This window comes from Hyaena hyaena, unplaced genomic scaffold, assembly GCF_003009895.1.
Source record: "Hyaena hyaena isolate Hyena2069 unplaced genomic scaffold, ASM300989v1 scaffold_36, whole genome shotgun sequence".
Lineage (NCBI taxonomy): Eukaryota > Metazoa > Chordata > Mammalia > Carnivora > Hyaenidae > Hyaena > Hyaena hyaena.
In genome coordinates, this window is record NW_024080668.1 from 4,558,008 (window position 1) to 4,580,613 (window position 22,606).

The 22,606-nt window shown below is 49.6% G+C and overlaps 1 protein-coding gene across 17 annotated transcripts in view; it reads left to right on the forward strand.

Moving 5' to 3' along the window:
* NCAM1 (neural cell adhesion molecule 1) overlaps positions 1–22,606 on the forward strand; it is a 309,548-nt gene that overhangs the window by 257,424 nt on the left and 29,518 nt on the right. For 6 of the 17 annotated variants that reach the window (XM_039229165.1, XM_039229163.1, XM_039229164.1 and 3 more), the window contains exons 8-13: positions 434–576; positions 10,975–11,125; positions 11,443–11,627; positions 11,970–12,066; positions 12,383–12,553; positions 14,151–14,282. In XM_039229165.1, coding sequence (XP_039085096.1) covers positions 434–576; positions 10,975–11,125; positions 11,443–11,627; positions 11,970–12,066; positions 12,383–12,553; positions 14,151–14,282 — 879 coding nt within the window. Of the gene's footprint in view, positions 1–433; positions 577–6,752; positions 6,783–10,974; positions 11,126–11,442; positions 11,628–11,969; positions 12,067–12,382; positions 12,554–14,150; positions 14,283–15,407; positions 15,423–22,606 lie in introns of all 17 variants that reach the window. The other 11 variants (XM_039229153.1, XM_039229158.1, XM_039229160.1 and 8 more) reach the window with 3 other exon arrangements.

The following is a 22,606-nucleotide window of genomic DNA, read 5'->3' on the forward strand; positions in this document are numbered from 1 at the left end:
CACACTGCCCTCTTCCCATGTTCTTGCTTCTTTGCTTTCAGCCAAGCAGGTTTCTACACTTGGAAATTCTTACTTGGAATGACTGCCTCTGTCCCAGAGTTCCACGTGCTGAAAGTCTCATGGCCCAGCCCAAACGCTTTCCCTTCCTGAAGGTTCCAGCCAGAGGAGCAATCTCCCTCTGCTCTGTGCCTTCTCTACCCACTGCCCTTAGCATTCTTACCCTAAGGGATCTTGTTGCTTTGGCCATCACTTCAATGTTATCATATGCCTAATTGCACGCCCCTTGAGGACTCTTTTCTTTATCTCCTACAACACCTAGAATAGGACCTTAAACTTAGTAAGTACGTAACCTTTGTTGAATGGGTGCATATTATAACTTAAACCAGAAAGATGAAAGATCAGACAGACTCATAAACATATCTTGTCTTCTCAGCAAAACCCAAAATCACTTATGTAGAGAACCAGACGGCCATGGAACTGGAGGAACAAGTCACCCTTACCTGTGAGGCCTCAGGAGACCCCATTCCCTCTATCACCTGGAGGACTTCTACCCGAAACATCAGCAGCGAAGAAAAGGTATGATGTTCCCAGAGAGTTTCAGGGCCATGGGACGCAGGCTCCAAGCAGATTGTGTCTGGCCATACCCCGTTGTCTCCGGTGAGTCCAAAGCTGGAATGCGGGCACCAGAGACTGTGCCAGATCCCATGGCCTCCATCCTCCAGCCTGCCTGGCTGTGGCCTCATCAGTGTCCCCTTACAGTGGAAGAACCACAGTTTCTTGCAAAGACTTGCAAGGGTGTGATAATAGCAGGCATGGTCAAGTTAGACGTTCGGAGGAAGAAGAGGGTAGTGACTTTGGATTATGGAGCTATGAGGAGTAAGGAGAAGCCAAGATCCTGAGGCCCCAGCTGATACTACCATCATGTCAAGGGGCACCCAAGGAAGCGTTGCCCAGAAATAGCAGGGATCAGAATGAGCCCTGTTAATTCCTTTCCTTGTGTTTTGTAGACTCATGCCGTACATGCACTCTACGCACAAAAGCTTGGTTGCCTTTGTGTCTGCCTGTATTTTCAGTCACATTTGGATATCATTTTGTTCTGTTGGCAAAAATAATTAGCAGTTTCTACGTGATGATGGTTCCAGTGGGTTCTGCAGTACATTCGCAGAGAGCTTAAGCACATGGCAGCGACCTTCCTGCTAAATTAAAACGACTGGGAAGATTTAGCTTTGAAGCGTGTAGATTTATAGTCCCCTGGAAAGCTATCTTTATTATTGACAATATATAAAAATTTAGATAATCTTACATCATTGCAGCCCTTTGCTGCTGAGTTGGCAAAAGCAGGAGGAGGAAGAAGCTTGATGTCAAAGCAACTTAAACCCACTTATGGCACCTCTCCAATCTCCTCTCATATACCCTCTAGCAATGGGCTTCACGTTAGTTGGCCAAAACTTTGTCAGCTATTCAGGACTAATGGCCTTAGCCTTAAAGAACATTTATCATGGATTGCTTATTGACCCAAATGTCAAAAATGATAGATTTTCACTCTTCTGCCTGCCTAAAGGGAATCCCTAGAGAGGACAAACTCAAATAAAGTCAAAAAGAGATAGTGTGAAATGCCAGAGCTGTTCTTGGGATTTGCATTTGAGGGTCTGACTTCCGCCCTGCTAATAGAAAATGAAAAGGAGTAGAAATTGCTGTTCCAAAAAGCCCATTATTACTTTGCAAGGTTTACCTCCACAGTTGAATTCCACTTAACAAAAACTCAAGGAACTGCTAAGTATTTTTGAAACTCACATATGCTGTTCGATATTGTGAAAACCAACTGGACTAGGAAATGTGGTGTTTACTCGGATACTTTCTTTATCGGCATTGGAATTATACCCTGAGCTCAGATTTCAGCTCCCATTGTGTGTGTTACATGGATTGAATGTGCATTTCAGGGCTTCAACCACAGGGCTGCTGCCCGCCAGATTTTTCTACATCAGGCTTGTGAGTAGACTTGTCCAGAATGAACCAGTGTGTATCGTTGACCTACAGTAAAGGACAGAAATAATATCTATCCCAGATGAATGATGCTTTTCAATCCGATGTCTTTTCTGGGAATAGCTCAACAGCTAAGCTAGACCAGAAGGGCCATTAAGATTTGTGCCTACCCTAAGTTCTATAGGTGGGCACTTCTGGCTTATACCTGAGAACTCACTTTTACAGAATGAGAACAAATAACCAGGCACTAATACACACTCGTACTTACTAAGTAGTGAGACCAAAGGTATCCAAAAGAGACCATCTCAGGCCAAGTAGGTACTGTATAATTCAGTCATCAGTGTAGCTCATTGGTCTCAATCTGAGATACTATGGAAACCCAGCCACATAGATTACATTGTGGTTCTTTCTGCTACAGACTGCCTTCAGGCTTACTTGACATTACTAGAGCATGAGTGAACCAATATTAGGGCAAGTCCTCCAGACCAGCCAGTGATGTGACACCAGCTTAACTTACTTGTGTAAATGAACCCCTGCACATGAACCTTGCCATTTCTATCAGTTATATATTGACATCAAAGAGGGAGACTTGCTGCCCATCCCACACCGAGATAGCTGGTAATTAAGAAAACCAAGATGGCCGGTTGGACTCCAGGTGATAAATCTCACTTCTACCTGGCAGTGGTCCATCATATTCTCCTCCACCTGAAGGTGCATCGTATATAACCAGGGACCGAGATGACTAGAGTCACTGCAGCGTAGGAGTGAAAGAAAACAATTGGCTTTGTAAACCCAGGCTGATACGCTAAGCAGATAACAATAGCCGCTTGTGTCTAACCGCAGAGGTCAGGAAGTCTCCTGAGAATTAGACCACACAAAATGCTGGAATCCTGGAAGGCGGGAAGGGAGGCCCTATTCCAGGTTGTCTAGTCTCACCTGGCACTCACTTGCCAGCATATCTGCCAGAAAGCCTCGTGGCCATTCCCTGAAGGGTGGTGGCGACCGTACTCTGCAAGACAGCCGGCCAGCGCTGGTGATCGGGAAGGTCTGCTCCCTTGTCCTGTCCGCTCCGCCTGCTGTGCCGCTCAGTCCCCTGTGCGAGGGCTCTTGGATTTTCCCTTCGTTCCCACTCTTCTTCTCTTATGAACAGTCAGTGGCCTTCCTGTCTCTGAGGTCGTGTGTTCCCCGCCTTGTGCTTTCTGGTGGTGCCGGCGGTCCCAGTGCGCTGACGCTCCCCTGAAGTTTTGTGGTGCCCAGTGTAACTACGGCAGTGTTCCGTGCAGCTCTGACCCCCTCGATCCCGACGCCAGCATGCGGTTAAAGTCGCATTAGCCCCTGCAGCAGTTTCCTCATTGTGTTGCCTCACATGGAGCTTGTAGTCAACTAAAATGCTCGGCTCTTTTTTATCTGAACTGCCTTGAAGCCACATCGCCCCTATCCTGCTCTTATGCAATTGACTGTTTTGCCCAAAATGCAGAATTTTATATTTATTTCTGCTAAAAGTCGTGTTTTGTTTGTTGCAACCTGACGTTTCTCAGTGGGGTCACTGGCAGTTTGGGAAGGCAGTTCCTTCACTGGGACGGTCCTGTCCATGGCCAGAAACTCAGCACCACCAGCTCCCTTCCTTCCAGATGCCAGTAGCCACCTCTAACCACCTCAATTACCAAAAATGCCACCTACACAAACTCTTTCTGAGAGTTGAGAACCATTTCAGTCCATCCTTGTAACCAGGAAAGTCTGGCTTTTATTAGAACTGTCCTTAGAGGTCTGTACGTCTAGGGCATTTCAAGCCATGTGGGCCCCCCCCACCCCCGATCTTGTTTACGTATTTTTAAAGTAATGAGATCTAATGATGGTGACCCCACATCGCAAGGCCCAAAGGCAGGCAGTTCAGCAGCCATCCCCAGGCAGCTGTCATCCGGCATCTGGATCAGCGGTTGCCTCCAACCTCGTGTGAACACTTCCTTGAAATATCTTGGTCCAGGTCTCTGATAAAAATGTTGACTGGGACAAGGTCAAGTACAAAGTCCTTAGAATGCTACCAGGGCCTTCCTCTGGGTCACTGGCTTAGAAGGCAGAGCACCCAATGTCATGGTGCTCTTCATGATTTTGAGGACTTTCGTGGAAGGTTCAATAATTTATTTAATAAAGTTGGTTACAATGTAAGCTAAATAAAGCAGCTTGGTCTTTCACTTCATTGCTTAGTTAAGTCTAGTGTTTGTCTAGTATTACCCTTCTTAAGAGGAGAGGAGAGAAAAGGCTTTCAACCATAGGCACAGGGTTAGTAACTTTCTAACGGAATACTCATGTTCGTCTTCATTGGGGAAAAGGAAAAAAAAAAACAACAACAAAAGCAAAATCCAGTAAACTGAGCCCGATTGTCACAACCTATCTGATCGCGTCTCTGGGTTCTGTCCAATCACTCCTTCGAGACTGATTACTATCAGTCTGCTGAGCTTCAGCTAGTTGAGTTGGTTTTGCTCAACAACTGATAACAGGTAGACTACATTTGGGTCATTAAGACCATTAGGGTAGATGCTCTGTCTGAAAGTTAATCCATTTCTTAGTATCCATTCTGTTGGCCAAAAACAAACAAACAAAAAGAAGACTTTGAAACAAACCATATTTGAACATCATAATGAGACAGTTTGATCTGTGTGGCTGGAGGACATTGTGATAATGCAGGTACACATCCACCTCATTTCATTGTTCATCCTACCGAGATTCATTGTAAATATTGCCAGGTACGTGAGTGAGGGGGCTAACTTCCAGGTACCATTTACATACTGAGAGAGACCTCTGGGTGCTGATTTGCACAATCAGTCACTAGCAAAACACGTTCTCTGTGTGCGTATTTGAGCCTCTTGTTTGAACATGCCTTTGAAATGACTGGTAAAGGAATGCATACGAAGCCTTAATATTTAAGGAAAAGAAGAGGGGCAAAGAGTGGAGCTCAGTAGAGGTAGAAAAAATGGAATTTCGTGAACCTTAAGTCTTTGGCTGACAGAGTATCCCACAAATCCCCACAAGTAAGAGAGACCTTTGAAATTCTGGATTCCCTGGAAACTGGATCTTTCTGTCACTGGGAAGAATTCCTCATTAATGCAAACCAGGTGCCCACATATAAACACTGGAAAGGGTGTCTGCGATGAGCATTTAGAGTCTGGCGTATTTGGGATATGGGCAGAGGGATAGCAGGGTCTACTTTAGGATAAGTATAGGGATGCTTCATTTTAGTGTGTGTACATATTCCTCCAGACTCGTATGTGAGGTAGTAAAACGTGAATATTAAAAGAATCTGGAAATTAAAATTTCTAGAGCATGGCTAATCATATCCTAATTTGTTTTATGTGTGTATATTTGCACATCAGATTGTCTTAAAGTGAGATGCACACCATCACCAAACTATCAGGGCCAAGGCATAGCCTACCATTCTATCAGACACACAGGCAGGAGGTCAGGCTACTGGAAGCATTGTCTTACTAACACCTACCTCTCCTCAGTGACACAAAACCGTAGTGCTTTGGGAGAGGCATAAGAAGGATCAGATCTGAAAAACAAAGAACTCCCTATGAGATAGCCCTTAAAAAAAAAATGTCTTAATTCATGCAGCCCTGGCATGTGACAGACAAGCTTCTCATTGGCGGCCACATGTGACATTTTGGCACCCCGACACTTTGGTCTCTGCATGGTCCTCTGTCCTCACTTTTCTCTTCATTCCAACATGACGTGACATAACCCAGCCTCTCCATCTTCATGTCTCACCAAAGCTCTTTGCATTTAGTGGACTCTTACTAAATGTTTGCTAACCCATGTGCACTACCTGGATTGCATTGCTCTGTCTCTGGTCTCTGTTCTCTCCTTTTTCCATCTGAGCATCAGGGACAAGCGGGCAGTCATGCCATTTAATAAAAACAGCAACTGCAGGTAGGATGTTTTGGAGTCTCGCTATGCAAACAGAAAACCTATAAGCGTAGGAGATACCCAAGTGCCAGATAAGTAGAATATGCAGCTGTGGGTAGGACAATACCCACACCTCTGTGCTTCTGAGTTGACTCCCTCCTTTGTGAATGCCATGTTTGAGGCTGACGGTGCACGCTTGAGCCTGCATGCCATCTGGGCATTCCTCTCCCTTTGAGAACTGACTGGAGCCTGCCGCGATGCTCAGAGTTTGCTGTCCTGGAAGTTTTCTGACCACCAACTTTAAGGACTTTGTACTTAGCCATTCCTAATGTCTCTCTCTGCTCCTTTGTTAGTTCCTTTTTTAAAAAAATAAAAACGTGATTTTTAATAGGATGCATGCGATGAATTATAAAATGCATGAGCACAAAATGGCATTCGTATTTTTGCAATAAGCTGTCTGATAGAATCCAAAGGAGGAAACCTACACTAAAAGTATCTCTAGATTTTATGGTTAGAACTAGTAGTGTCATGAAATAACTACGAGAAATACTCAAGATGTTCTGGAACAAGTGCAGTCTACTGTGTCTGCTGGTACCCTTGTGTATGTCGACCAAAGATTAGGAAAGCCTTCTCCTTTGAATTATACATCTTAATGCGCGGAAGGGGGTGGGGAAAGCTTAACATAAGCTAAACCCTAAATTCAACTGGGTCATAAACACACCGTTGAAAGTGAGCCTTGGAAAAAGTTCTAAGTTGAAAAGAAGCTGCATGTGCACGAAATGCAGTGTGATACAGCAATTCTCTGAAGCAACATGTTGTAAAATTTTACTGCTTTCTTGTTGTGTTTTATATCTTGTTCTCTCCAGGCTTCGTGGACTCGACCGGAGAAGCAGGAGGTATAGCTTACCTGACCACTAGCCAGTCTTTAGTTTTGAAAGCATCGCAGTTTAACTCGCCATTACAGTTTAATAACCAGACATGCTAAACTAATTAGTCATCTAGTTAGATTAAAGAATAGGTCAATAGTGGTAGACGTTACTTAGCAATAGCGTGTTAGAATGAGCAAGCAAGCTGTGTTGGGAGTGGATGAACAAATCCTTATTACTTCTTAAAATTGGATCTTATTCTCTTGCTGGTGCTGGTAAAATCACCTCCAGGTAATTATACTTACAGAAATAAATCGCTCCAATTCCCAGGCCAGGCGTTTTGAAATGAGATTTTTTATTTTATTTTATTATTATTATTTTTTTTTTATCTCTCACCTGGTTGATGTGGCTTTGGGTCATAAAGTCACAAAGTTAGTGGTCTGACAACCCACTCAGCCCTTTCCAGCTCAACTCATCTTGTTGCTCGCTTTATTTTAGAATGGTCAGTCCTAGTGAACGATCACAACCCATTTCATGTCAAAGCAATGCAGGTGACATCTCTCTTTGGTTTCCCCAAATTGCCGGGCACACCTATGTTACTTTTATAGATCATTGAATTTATGAGATTCGCATGATTTGGCACAAATGGTTTTAGAAGTCAGTAGCATTTAGCCTTTGAGATTTCTCTGGCTGCTTCCTTCCATTTGGGTAATGTGGGACCTCGTTTGAAAACTGAAGCTAAGTATTGATCTTTAGATTTTCATGTCACACACTCGTGACCCTAGCTACAATCATGCCTGTCATTTTTTCACTGATTTATATAACTGAAAGATAGCGAAATAAAAACTAGTATACTTTAGACGAGGTTCAAGGATCGAATCCATAAATATTTTTTTTAAATAGCTTTTGCCTCTTCTCCAGGGGAAACTTTGATATTTTAATACTACAAATGTGGAATATGGCAATCCTACACACTGTGTTTTAATTAGGTAACTCTTTCCTCTTAGTCTTCCAGAAATGATAATTATTTGGAACACATAACTCATGTGTTCAGGTCATGGCTATAAATATTTAATGCTGTTTAATATTGAAGAGCTGACTGCCATATCCCCGAGCACTGATCTTAGTGTCTACACGTGAACATACTGCCGTGATCAAATCCAGTGTACGATAAACTGTCTTTGTTTCCTACCATCTTCCACGTCATGGGGGACCATAGTCAGGTGTTCATCTCACTGAAATGCCTCCCTCCTGTGGCAAAGAGATTGCTTAGTGCCATCCCAGCCTGGCTGTTTTATTGTCCCAAAGTCACAGACCCATTGGGATTGGGGAAAGGAGAGAAGAGAGGTTAATTAGCAGCCACCCCTCAGTAACTCCACATCTCATTCTATTTGGCCTTCTACATCTTCCCCTGTCATTCTGATTTAGACCTGGCTAGAGGGGAATGTGAGATTTATCAGGGAGCATTAAGGGAGGTTAAGTGAATTATTATTATAAGTGGAAGTCATAGGTTTACTCCCAGGAAATCAGACAACTCACTTCTGTTTACCAGAAGTATCCTTATCTTGAGTATCTCACTTTGGACATAATTGACTTTCAAGCGAGTGGCACCCCTGGGGCTCAGAATTTCCTCCTGTTTTTCTCATTCAGAGATGAAGACCCTAAGTCCAGATGAGCCCCAAAGAAGGCTATTGGATTATGGCCACTTTCCTTATATAAGCTCTGAGAATTAGCACTTTTACCTGGAAGGAGGGGCACACAAATGTTGTGATGAGAAGGATAGCATGATTGCCCTTCATGCTATTTTTGCAAAACAAGGTGTTCTTGTCACAGCTGTCTTTCCATTCTTGCCCAGAGATCATCTGCTTCCTCTGCAAGCCTGGACTTTATCAGCATGACTCCTGGTCTGGATGGCTTGTGGGTGGCAGACCCTGACTTTGTCCAAGCGCCAGGGTCAAACTTTTTGGAGGGAAACAGTCTAATTGCACTAGAGTCTATCTGCTTCCCCTTGGACGGAGAACTTGGCATCTGGCAGATTCCCATCCTAAATCCCGTCGTGAGCCAATCCTGTCGTGAGCCACTGCAAAATAAGAAGTCTCTGTAGAGGGCTGTCTACTGGTCTGTTGAGACCATCAAATGAGAAAATTTTCCACATAGAGAAATTTAGAACACACAGAAGGGGAGAAGGGCATAGCTGTCAATGAAACCATTTCCCAAGCTTCTCTTCAACCTTTTTCTAGAATATTCTGAGAAAAGACTGCTCATGCCCTGTTTTGCTCTGATTTGTTTCTGTCCTACTCTTACCTCCGTGACTCTCTTTGCATCTTTTGCTGCAATACTGCTTCCGTTGTGGAAATGGTCTCTTGACTTCCCAAAGATCTGGTCAGTTTTCCGTGTTTGTGGGTGCCGGGCCCAGGACAAGCCGCGTGTGGGTGACAAGCAATTGTCGCTCAGCCGCTGGCTGGTGTCACTTGCAGCTGAACCTGTGCTCTTACTGAGATAATCAGAAGGGTGGGCGGGGGGGGAACCTCGAACCCTTTCTGTCCTTGTCCTGGCTGTGCTGGGGACAGACAGAAGTGACAAGCAGATCAGGTCAGCCCTTTAAAGATCCTTGTTGGTGTGGCTTTGTGCTTTCAATGCCACTAGATCTGATGGGTTGCAATTTGTTTGGCTCATGGAAGTCACTACTGGGGTGTATTGGGACAACTCCATCAGCCCACGAGAAGCAGGGGGACCTAGGACCCAGGATCTTCAGCAAGCCGCTGTCTTGAGGCTTCCTGGCCTGGTTCTCCATACTTGTCTGCTGTCCTGACTCACTAATGTGTGTGTGGCATCTCCTCAACCAGTCAGGCTGGCAGACTTACAGTTCAGGTGGAGCTGAGAGCCATGAATGTGTGGGCACTCCTCTGACAGTGGGGGTGGCCCTCGCAGAGGTAGGCAGTGATGATTTTGCTCGGTGTTCTGCCTCCTTGCCGGCAGCGGTGTTCCAGCTTCCAGAAGGAACCTCAATGGGGCTTACATGCCTGAGATGGATTAGGTCTGTTAGTGATGGACAGATATGCAGAGACTGCCCCACAAAGCCAATGGGACCTTGCTTTTGAGCTGCCTAAACTGGCTGCTGTATGACATTGCAGTCCTGGGTCTCAGGCTTCCAAACCAGCATGGCAGAAGAATATGAAGCAGGTGTTCTCTCATTCCCTAAAGGCTCAGCCCCGTGGGACGACAGATGCCCGATGCAGAACACTCACCTGTCCATCCCCACAGAATATCATATGCTGGAGATAAGAGTGTGGCCCAGCCTGTGAGGAGCCAGACTCCTTCTTCAGATTACCAACTTTCTTGAGGATGTGAACTTGGGCAACATGCCCAGACTTTTCCTAGGCCAGCAACCATGTTAGAATGTCAAGACAAGAGCCTCTTGGAAATATTCCAGTACCCATTGCCTAGGGATCATATGCTTATTCACTTTTTGACCAATCCCTGTAATTCCAGAGACTCGGGAAGCCAAGTATGGTCTCAGGGGCTAGAAAATGGTGGTGGCTGTGGTGTCAAGGATCCCAGATCTGCCTGGGACTCTGTGTCACTAACCCTGGAGAGAAGAGCCAGCTACCCTCCCTTCCTCTCACCAGCTCATGATCATTGAGTTGTTGGACTTTCTCTTGAATGAAATTAGTTTCCTTTTAAGCATTCAGGAAAGCGAGGCATCTGCAGGAATATAGGCTTCTTGCATAATTTCTTGCAGTTGGCACATTGGGCTTTCCCATTATGCATGCATGCACCATGGAACTGGCAGATGGGCTCACTCCCGGAACGAAGGCGTAGAGGTGCAGGTTTCCCAGAATCTCACGGGGCAAGGCTGCGGCTCCTGGAACGACTGCCAGCAGGGCTTTTGCTTCCAGTTTAGACGTGCCACACAAAGGTGTCTGGGGGCGGGGGGGCGGGGGGACCTTGGTTGTCCTTGCCCCAACCCAACCTGGCACAGAGTCTAGGCCGCTTGACACAAACTCAAGTCCCGTTTTCTATTTTGGATCCACGCACGTTCCTGTGGTGCTCTCCAGAGCCTCCCACACTACCCAGGACCTAAGGTGAGAGTCAGGCATTGGCACAGCTCGGGGAGAGGATGTGAGACTGGTCCCAGATGAGGGGTGGCCCGGTCTCCTGCCCCCCACCCCCACCCCGTGCCCCGCCTCGGGCTCTGACGCGCTCCCCTCCTTCCTGGCAGACTCTGGATGGGCACATGGTGGTGCGCAGCCATGCGCGCGTGTCGTCCCTGACCCTGAAGAGCGTCCAGTACACAGACGCCGGAGAATACGTCTGCACTGCCAGCAACACCATCGGCCAGGACTCCCAGTCCATGTACCTCGAAGTGCAATGTGAGCACCGACTGGAAAAACGATGGGCGGGGGGAGGAGGGGGCGTGCAGGGTCAGGATGAAAGGGGAGGGTAGCAGCCTGGACCTTCCTGAGCTCTGTCCCCAAGTCGTCCCTCCCACCGCCCCAGGCTTCTTACAAGCCTACAGGCACTTCCGTCTCCCCCTGCCACTCCCAGCAGTGCTGCAGGGCCTGGGCTTTACCAAATCCGGCACTGGGGCTGCTTCAGGGCCCGCACGCCCTGCCAGGGCCAGCAGACAGGGTGCTCGGGGCGCCTGGGTCGTGGTGGTCTCCCTGATGGCCGCTGCCGTTCCTTGCAGACGCCCCCAAGCTGCAGGGCCCTGTGGCTGTCTACACGTGGGAGGGGAACCAAGTGAACATTACGTGCGAGGTGTTTGCCTACCCCAGCGCCACGATCTCGTGGTTCCGAGACGGTCAGCTGCTGCCAAGCTCCAATTACAGTAATATCAAGATCTACAACACCCCCTCCGCCAGCTACCTGGAGGTGAGTCAGGGCGGGGGCAGGGGAGGGTGGAGAAGGCACAGTCTGACTCTGCATAGACTTTTCTATGCAGCGAAAAGCTTCTCTCTTGCTTGTCTCACATCTCCTGACCAGGGCAGCCACTGGCAACAGAAGAAACTGAGTCTCTGCCCCCCCACCCCTCCCTGGGCCTGGGTCACAGCCAGGGAGGCTGGGCATGCTCTCCCACTAGCCCCTTGACGATTCTCTCTGGTTTCAGGCTGGGCTGGAGCTAATGTTCTTTACAAAGTAATCCTATAAATAAAGATGTGAGTCCGTGGCCATTCCACGGGACGCTAGTAACCCATGAGTTCCTTCTTCCCGAAGGTGACCCCGGACTCTGAAAACGACTTCGGGAATTACAACTGCACTGCCGTGAACCGCATCGGGCAGGAATCTCTGGAGTTCATCCTCGTCCAAGCAGGTGGGCGCCCTCATGGCTGCACTCGCCTTGCCCTTGATGGCCTGGTCCGTGCCCTCTGGTGACACTAGGAGAGTGAAAGAAGGGAGGGCCAGGGGAGCCAAAGACAGAGCGTCAGGAAGCACGGAGCCTATAGAGGCTCCAGGGTGTGGGCACCGGGCCCATTGGGAGGGACTCATACGGTGGGCGGCTGGGGGACCAGATGCAGGTGACAAGATTCCCAAGAACGAGCACAAACAGGAGACAAGCTTTGTGACTGGGAGTTACGTCCTGGACCTCATCGGGCTCACCCGGCTCTCCATCTGTGCCCTCCCCACAGACACCCCCTCGTCACCGTCCATCGACCAGGTGGAGCCGTACTCCAGCACAGCACAGGTGCAGTTTGATGAGCCCGAGGCCACAGGCGGGGTGCCCATCCTCAAATACAAGGCCGAGTGGAGGGCAGTGGGCGAGGAAGTGTGGCATTTCAAGTGGTACGATGCCAAGGAGGGTAAGTGGCGAAGAGTCCGCATTCCCTTTAGAATGACGGGTTGCTTGGTGCGGGGCACACACTCACCCACCATCTGTCCCTGTCCCTACGCTGCAGGACCATCCCCGTCTCTCTAGAATTTGGGCCCGGTCGCATGTCCTCTGCAAGTGTTGGCCCTCAGTCCCCTGGCACGTCAGAACCTGCTTCTCAGGACCATGCCAGGACGAGGCCATCTCAACCACGTTCCGAGCAGAAGCCCTGCTTAGGCGCTAAGCACAGCCGGAGGAGTCCGGACCCCCCCACCCCCCGCCCTGCACCTGTGGGTGGCCCAGGCCTCGGGTTCTCTGCCGTCACCCATCCAGTCCTGCTTGGTTTACTCGGGGACTATCCTGTGATGATGGTATTGACCACATAACAAATTGCCAGAGAGATGAGTCTGCTCTTAAATCCATCCCGTGATAGATTTCCAAGCTAAAAGTTTTCAGAATGACCTCTGGATGCCTACAATTTGAAGATTCCGAGCCCAGACTGTTTTGCCCTGAAGACGGAGTATTTAACTGTGTCTAACTCTCCCCACAGGGTTTAACCAGGACACGTCAGTGAAATACGCTTTGTTTCCATAGAAGTTTTAATCCCTGTCCTGTATGTGGTACAAGGGTGGCCGCCGTCCGGCCCTGATTTACTCAGAATTTGTTTCACCAGGAAGCCTCCGTCACTCCTTCAGCTTTTGCAGGGTGGAAAACCTCAGGGGGGAGTTTCTGGGCTGCCCGTTTGGAGCCAGAAGAAAACAATCTCTTTATCTCCCTAACTTCCCTCTGAAACCTCACACCAACTTTATGGCAGTCGATCCCACGTGACAGTCCAACGGGCTTTGTTTTGGGTTTTTTTTTGGTCATTACTGCAAGCTGGATTCCACCCTCCCCCCGCCCTTTTTATAAATATATATTTTTAAATTAAAATATAGTTAACATTCTAATTCTGTTTCTGTTGTGGCAAACTAGGTAGAACATGAAATTTACCATGTTAGCCATGTTTAAGGGTACAGTTCAGTGACATTAGGCACCGTCACATTATTGTAAAATCATCCCCACCATCCATCTCCAGAACTTTTTCATAATCCTAAACTCAGTGCCCGTTAAACGCTAGCTCCCCATTCCCAGCAACCACCATTCTGTTCCCCGTCTCTGTGTAGTTGACTGTTCTAACTACTGCAGATGAGTGGAATAGTGCAGTATTTGTCCTGCTGTGTCTGGCTTACTTAGCCTGATGTCCTCAAGGTCCACCTACACTGTAGCACGTTCCCGAGTGGGTTTCATGCCGTGGTAAAGCTGCCTGATACTCCCCTGTATCAGTACCACACCGCGTGTGTCCACTCACCCACTGAAGGACACTTGGGTCGTTTCCTGTCTTTGGCAATCGTGAACAGTGCTCCTACGAACGTGGGTGGGCGTCCGTTCCAGTTCTGCTTTCAGTTCTTTGGTGCATGTACCCAGATGTGGGTCACATGGAAATGCTGGGTCTAATTTCTTGAGGACCTGATGCTGCGTTCCACAGCGGCTGCTCCCTTTTACCCACGGGCTTTCCCCACTTGGTGATCTTTCTTATATTCTCGCGACAGCCAACATGGAGGGCATCGTCACCATCGTGGGCCTGAAGCCCGAGACGACATACGCGGTGCGGCTGGCGGCCCTCAACGGCAAGGGGCTGGGGGAGATCAGCACAGCCTCCGAGTTCAAGACGCAGCCAGTCCGTAAGTAAAAGCCGCCGCCCCGCCTCTTCCCCACCCCCACCCCCACCCTCTTCTCCTGGGGGCAGAGAGGACCCTGAGCTGCCCCGTCCATGGTTCGGATGACAGCTTTTTGTCTTTCAGATTCCTCTGCTCCAGGAGGTCCCCCCTCCTGGTTCCTGGGCCCTCAGTGATGGCTGATGCCCAGCCCCTTCTGTTCTCTTCCCCAAAGTGCCTGGTGACACTGTCACAGTAGCCAGTCCACCTGTTAGGCTAACAGCCAGAGAGGACACCCCTGGCACATTGTAAAGGGAGCAGGCAGAGATGCGGCGGCGCCTTGTGGAGGGAATTGGGAGATACCGCCTTTGGACACAGGTCACAAAGGCCCTAAAGCGCCCCGTGACTTGAAGGAAGAGGGTACAGACACTGATGGTTGGTGTAATTAGGCATGGGAGTTTCGACGCGGCAGAGAGATGACATCACAGAAACTCAGGGGCTGCCGTGTGACGTGCGGGGGAGCAGGACCCAGGCAGTGCACAAGCGCAAGGGGTGGCTGGGCCCTGACTCTTCTGCTCCTCCTCCCTCCCCGCCAGGAGCGCGTCAGGGTCTCCCTCCCTTGTAGCCTCTTTCTAGAGAGGCGCTTGCTTCCTCCTGATGCATTCAGGATGGCACCGCTTTCCTCCATCGTTCCCTCTTTGCTTAGACTGCGCCTGCCTCACTTTCCCTGCTGTCCCGCAGAAGGCCGGGCTCTGCTGATGGCCCTCCACAGACCCGCACCGCTAGGAGGACTGTGCGTCCGCCCAGCCGCAGCGGGTGCAGCACAGCCCACCCCCTGGGCGGTCACAGGGATCCCCGGCCCTCACTCGTTCCTGGGATTAAAAGCCACGCAGGGCAACCCCTTGCTTCCTTCTCTTTGAAGCCAGAGGCCCGCAAAGCAACCCCCCTACCTCTTCCCGAAGCAGAAGACCTGTCTCATCTTCCTTCTCCAGGAACTGCTTCTTTCTGGATTTGAAATAACATGATAATTTGAATTTCCAATTCCATGTGCTGTCCTGAGCCTATTCATTTCTTTCACATCTTTTTTTTCTCCCCCTTGGGTCTGTCTCTTGTCTTTTCTTATCGTCTGTGTTCCATCCATGGGAAATGCAGACAGCCCTCTTCCACGTAAGTGCCTCTTCATACCTCATTATCTGTTTCTATAGTGTTAACATCTGCTAGTCCTAGTTTTTAATTTAGTTCCGGCCCCTTTTTCGTCCCCTAGGCTGAACTAGATGATGCCGTCCGGGCCCTAACCACACTGACCTTAGTCTAGTTGTGCTCTTGTTAATGTCTGTACGTTCCTCCAAGAAGCTAACACTTGTCCCGTTGTAGAGCATGCAATTTCTGTGTCTTTGGAAGCTGTGTGTATTGATTAATTTCTGCGTGTGATGCCCCCGCGTGGCAATGCCACCAAGCCAAGCGAGGCGGGAGCCAGAGGGTGTTCTCTGCATTACACGCGAGAGCAGCGCCTCACCTTCTGCCAGGATGCCAGAGAAGTGGCCGCAGCCTGCCCAGGGATCCAGAACCCCCTCACAGGGAAAAGCAGCTGCAAGAACTTGCACACGTGCTTTGAGGAAATAAAAGGCTTGAGCTCGTAGCGCCTCCCTTTTCTGTCTGTGGCAGCTGGAGGGCTCCAGGAGGCCCGAGCAGCAGCTGCCGTTGTAAAGGATAACATGAGCTTTGGCTCCCAAGTCACAGGTGGGGGCTGCAGGCAGCTGCTGGGGGGTTAGATCCCCACTTCCGGTCAGTTGTGTTCTTTCGCGCGTGGCTATTATCGGTGTGCGTTTCCACTGGGAAAGACTGACCAGCTACTTAGTGTCTTCACTGCCAAGCCTATAGAGAGGGGGAGTTCTGCATGGGAAGGACTTGTGAGCTGTAAATAGTGAACAGAAGGAGCACGGATTACAGAAGGCCGGCCCCCTCCCTCCTCCTGGGCGGGGGGGCAGGGGGCAAGGAGTCTGATCTCTGCCTCCAAGATGCCCCCAAGCTTCACTCCTGCTGACGCTTGCCCCTTGCTCCTAGGCTGAGCTCAGAATAGTGGAGGGGAGTGTTACCCAGAGACACTCGGAAGGAAAGGTATTCAGAAAGCGGCACACTCTTTTCATAAAAAGCTCCCAGCTCCTGAAAGGCACTCAGGGAAGCTTATCTTTGTTAAAATTTATTCAGAAATATTGCAGCAACAGCAGAAACTAAGTAGCTCAGTGTAGGCGTTCTGAGATTTTGAGCGGAGCACTAAATCCATGATCTCAGCAGACTTGGTTCCCGAAGGAACCAGTTCTGGAAGGAGTCAAGACTGGGGATTGGGGCGGTCAGGTTAGGAGTGACAGCTGTCAGCTCCGGGCCACACCTGTCCCCCTAGCTAACCCAGAAGGGGCAGCTCTGAAGGTGAGAGCACTTCCTCCTGGGCCCTTATTCTCAGTTTGGGCCTCCACGGCTCTGGCTTGTGATCAGGAAATGAAAGCGGCTTAGGATAGTCACAGACAGGCAGGCCGGGATGAGGCGTCCTTGTGAGTGTCTTACTCGTACCTGGGGTTTGGGTACCAAATCACAGTAACTGGGGCTTCGACTTCAAAGCCCATAAGGGATTTTCATTCATTGCCAGCTCACCCTTTGTAAAGGTGAAGAATTTCTTAAACAGATGCTAGATTTTAAAAGTCAGTGTTTAATTTAAAAAAAGAGGGCAACCTCTAGACCTCGTTGTTTGTTATCTGCTAGTAAGAAATTGGGCAATTAACCCAGATTCCAAGAAGCCCTTTGGAAAACGGTGTGGTCAACTGTCCATTCCAAGGAGGGCGTCAACATCCAGCAGCAGGCATTGCCAGTGGCACGCAAAGTCCATTTTCTCAGTTCCCTAATAAAGTTATGGCCTAAAGAATTACAAAAAAAAAAAATCAAACTCCTTTTAGATAAGGAGAGCCTTGGCCCAGCCCTAGCGTTAAGTGCCTTTGTCAAGAACTTGAACGGGATAAGAGGCAGCGCACATGTGAGAACATCACGCTCTCACTAAAGTTCCTTCATGTGGTCTTTCCTGTACGCTCATGACCTTCCTCGAGAGGCTGAAGGGAGGGCCTGGCCTCCGGGGTACCCAGACCCATCCTGAAGAAGAATACGGTCAGAAGGGCCACTCTGGCATCTACCACAGCCATGACAAAACCTACTCACTGACTGCCACTTGGAAGTGAGGGCACGTTTTAGGAAGGACTTCTCTGAGTTCTCCCTCCCACAGAGGGCACAAGGGTTGTGTGAAATTAGGTAAATAAAACCAGACATCAATTCAGTTGTGTGCTCACAGCGAGCCCAAGAACAGCAGCATTGGCTTCTGACACCAGCTTGTCTCGCGGATTGCCGGTGCTTTCCCCTCCTATAATGTTGGGGTGCAGATGGACCGCCTGGTCCCGCGATGCTGGAGTTAGGCCCTCGGTGCACGCTCACCCCAAGGGAGAGAAGCTGTATGTTGAACAGAGTCAATGCTGCCAGAGCCCCCACCCCCATTCCCTGTCCCCCACCCCCTGGTTAGGAGGCAGTAGGTGAGAGCCAGTGCATTTTACATTAGTTTATCTCTTGACGTTCCTTGAGATGTGGCAATAACGGGGTTACCCTCTTGGTTCCCTAATAGACTGCAGGGGCACGAACATGCCAAAGCCCCAAATAACCTCAGAGAACTCCTGCTTCTGAGCTCCCATATTAGAAAGCATGGCTCACCTGTTCGAAGATTCCTTTGTGTACCGTTCGTACATGTGTGTGAAGGTAACGAGGCAATCGTGACTCCAAACAAACAAACAACTCCAGCCTGGAAAGATGTCCCTGTTTCGTGTATTTTGGGGCCAGATGTGTGCGAGGGAAAGCTCACAACCTCCGTTTGCCTTGGGAGGGGCTGCCTCCCTATCAAAGCTGCCGAGGCCCTAGCGCAATGATGTGACCGTTGATTGTGCGTCCTTCTCTCCGTGACTGAGCCACGCACCTTCAGCATTTCATTGCCTGAATGTTAACATGCTTCTGAACTGTGAAGCAAACAGACAGCTTCTTTCGGGTGTACAGATCAGAAATGAGTCTCTAGTTTGTAAAAGAGGCATGAGATGTTTGTTTTCACAAAATTTTGCCCCCTAAGTGACACATTGCAAGTATAAATTAAATGTATTCTAATATACTGTGTCTAAAACACATAAAACCCTGCCCCTTTGCCAGAATAATACGGACAGTTATGCAAACAATTGAAGCCAAAAAAGCAAAAGAGAAAGAGAGAAAGACATACATACACCTGGACATGAATTAGCCAGACCACCAAGTCACCATGAGTGAGTAGGCCATGTTGTTCTGACTCCCGTGCGTTGTCCTCGCGTGGTTTAACGAGGTCCCTCATCTGGGAGGGAAAAGGAAGACCAAACCACGAGCCCAGGCAATGCTGGAGGTATGGTGACGTTTTTCCAGATTTTCATCTAGCTCTTAGAGGGGCCTTTGTTTTGTGATTGCTGACCGAACAACCTCAGAATACTTGTCAGCGAAAAACTAGTCTATTCAGTGTCCAGAATGTCTCGGATGAGCCCTTGCTGACGGTCCTCCAAGCCAGAAGTGGGGTGAGCATTACTTACTCGGTCCCAGTCTCTTTAGCGTCCCCTTTGTCCAAGAGGGAGCGAGGGTAACACTCACAGCAGCATCCCGAGAATCCCCTCCCGTGTAGGGTTTTGGGGGGCGGCAGTGGTTAGAGGATCCTCCAGATGCCAAACAGTCCTGGACCCCCCCACCCTCCTCCCCTGGTAGTAAACTTCGAGTAGGAAGGTCGTTCCTCTGTCGTTGGGACATCGAGATTAGAGAGCAAGGCTTACAGGCTTCGCTCTAGTACGTGCCCAGAGTGGAGATGGAGGCCTGTACGGGAGCTCATGGAGATCTAGCACATGAAAAGCCAAAGCCTCCTTTTTTCCACGTTCGTCTTAAGCCAGGGTCCGGGTTCCCTCTGCTCCCGTCATCTGATCCTAAAGAGGCAGCTGCTCCTGCTGAACCAGAGGCCAGGCTGCAGGCTCTGCCGCGGTCCCCGGCCCGGTCCCTTACCCGCACCCTGAGGCTTGGCAGGGACTTGGGCTTCTGGTCTGAAGTCAGAGAGCCCTGCTCTCCGCTGGCCCGCAGGCCACCTGCCCTCATGCATGGGGCTTCTCCTCTGCGCTTTAACCAGCTTCACCTCCCAACACTGACACCCCGGGGTTGGCTCTTCCATTTTTTTTTTTTTCACTCCGTATGTGTGCCGCAATGAGCATTTTTTCCTTTTTTTTTTAATTTTTTTTTTACCTTCCTGTCTCTTTCCTCAGCGGCTCCTACTAGCTCCTCCACCCCCGCTCCATTGTCTCATCCCGATAGTGAGTATCCTTCTCTTCATCCATCTCTCCGCAGGCTGCTTTCCCCCAGCCACGGTGGGTCTGCGTTCCGTTATCTCCTCCACCAGGTGATAACTCAACTCTGTTGGCAGAAAGCAGCACTGGGTTTTAGAGAGGCAATGAGAAGAGAAGCAGGTGCAGAGCGTCCCCGATTCTCGGGGGGCAGCACCCCCCTCAACCCCCCGCCCCACCCGAAGAGTAGACAAGTGACAGTGAATCCTGCAGTCAGGCTCCCCAGGGGCCAGCGCGGCCCAGCCCGGCCCTGTCCTCGGGATTCTTCCCGGGCTGGACTCAAGCTGACATTTGGAGTAACCAAAGGGATTTGCCAAGGAAAATATCTCTTCTGCAGGGTCACAAGAAATGCTTTGGGGTGTTGTGTTTTCACCCTTCGTTTTAATTGGCACAGTTGGATTCAGACATTGAAATTAGATAGCGAGGCCTGTAGCTTTCGCTTTCTCCATAAATGCATACTTGTCTCGTAAATATTTGTGCGAAAATAAACAGTGTCTGCTTGCAGATGTGCCTGGCAGTAGGCGCTCAGGCAAATTACTTAACCCTTCACAAGTGAGCCTTGTTTCTCTCTTCCATAAAACAGGATGAGTAAATCGCCCCCCCCAACCCCCAGACCCAAAAAATCATCACAGCGCTCACCAGGCTGTGTTTGCCCACCCAGAAGCAGGACCCCAAACCTGGTTGGTGTCAGGCATCTCGTTCCCGACTGAGCCTCGCTCATTTATGATCTTATTTCATTTGGCTGCCCTGTCCTTCTATTCCCTCGAGGCTCAGGGCCTCTGACTCAGAGTTTTGAAGCCAGCTTTGGGAGGGCGGGGGGCACGTGCAGCTGCATGAGGCCCGAGATGTCATGCCAGCAGGTGCCCAGAGCCACAGGCAGAGGGCAGGCACCTCCCACCGGGCTGGATCCTCCCTCAGGGATCCGTATCGGAAGGTGGCGCGCTTTGGGCACAGCCTCAGCAGGTGACTCAAGCCCCGCACTCAGAAGCCGCCTGCAGCATCTGCTTGGCTCGGAAACAGGCCCGCCTCGGCAGGTGCTGATGTCCCGACAGTGGCTGGAACTGCAGGCCTTCAGGCTTGAGACCCAACAGGCTTGGGTTCAGATCCCGCGTGAGCTCCCTCCGCGCTCAGCTCCATGGGCCTGAATGAGTCGCTCCGCCTCCTGAGCCCCAGAGCCCGTATCTCTCAAGTGAAGGGTAGATTCTTCCCGTTCTTGTAGGTATCTGCAAAAATCCAAGACTAGGTTTGAAAAACACAAGACACAGTGCCCAGCACATAGTAGCTGCAGTCTGTGGTCAGAATAAATGAGGATTATGTTCTTTCTTGCCACAGGAGAGTAACTGGTCAGCAAAACCTCTGATAATTCTTTTAATCTCTGTATTCATACTGATAAATCATGGAAGAAGGAGGTGAGAGAATATCCCCTTCTTTATAATAAGGTCTAGCTATGCATATAAACAGATACATATATTTACTTACAAATATAATTTATATCTCTGTTCTCTCCTTCACCTTTCTGTGCCCTTTCTGCCTTTCGTGTTTCCGTAGCGACCTGGCCTCCTTCCGCCCTCCCAACCACACAACCGTCTAGTGAGTATAGAGTTACGGCAGCTCTTGGCCAGATTGCTGCTTGTTGCCAAGCTGACTTCTGGGTCGCGGTGCTGCCCGACATTGTCCCTTGTATTAAAAGCCACAGCTGTGAATGCATGGAGGCTCTCCCCTGGTGTGGTTTCCTACGCATGCTGTCTGCGTGGCCAGGAGAACCGAAAGAGCTGGGGTGGTTAATGTGAAGACTATTCTGCATGAGGAGAGTTTCCCAAATTTCCCTTCGTGTGAAACAACAGAATAGGATTAGAGAAACACCAGGGAGACAAAAGAACAGCATCTCTTCCCAGCTTTTGTTGTCCTTCCCCTCTGAAGCGTGCACACACACGTGCACACACACGTACACACACACACACACACACGTTGCCGAGACTGAGAACAACGGAAGGAATAGAGAGAAACAAAGAGGTAGGAGGTGGAGTGGGCAGCAGAGAGGGCAGGAGCTGCTACTTCCTGACAGCACACCTGCTTTGTGGCACCGCGAGGCGAGGCAAGGGGGCGTGGGGGCTACATGGGGCACTCGCGGGCAGTGGCCTCCTCATCGCCCTCCTCCTCAGTGCTAGGAAAATGCTAGAAAGCATAGTCAAGCCCCCCTCAAATCTGTATGCCCAGAGTCCAGATCAGAGTTCTGGAATTCATCTGCTGAGGGTAGAGTCGGGGCCAGAGTGTGGAAAACATTACACTTCATCACAACTGTGACGGGCTCCAGGCTTGCCCATTATGAAGCTCTAATGAGGTGAGCTTGTGTGTGAGGCCTTAAGCCCCACGTCAACAGGAGCCCCATGCCTCTCTGGGTGTGGGTGTGGGTGTGGGTGTGTGCCTGTGGAGGGAAGGTGTGTGTTTACGGTGGTGTCCACAGCCGTGTGGACCTATAATTTTTCTGAGTGCACGGGAAGAAATGACATGCTTGCATTGAGCGGTGGCCCGAACGAGAAGGCAGAACGCAAGTATGCAGAATACAACTCCCACTCACTCATGGGGCCAGGGTTTCTGATACATAATTGAACAGGGAAGAAAAGAGTCTTCCTGGTTCTGTGCGTTGCATGAAATGGTTCTTTTCTCCGCTGCAGAACATAGCTGAGGGTCTGCTTTCTTGGTATTCTCTCCGTGTGTGTGTGTGCTGCGATGAATTTTAATTCCCGATGCTTTCATTTTGTCGGCAGAGCAGGGGACAATGAACTATGTTCACACAGGTTTCACTCAGATGATGGGCTGTTTTGTGGGTGGGGTTTTTATGGTTTTGTTTGTTTGTTTTTTGCATTTGGGAAAGGAATGCAATTAATAGCACCCTTTCTTCTTCTAACAGCCATGTTCCTGGCCTTCCCA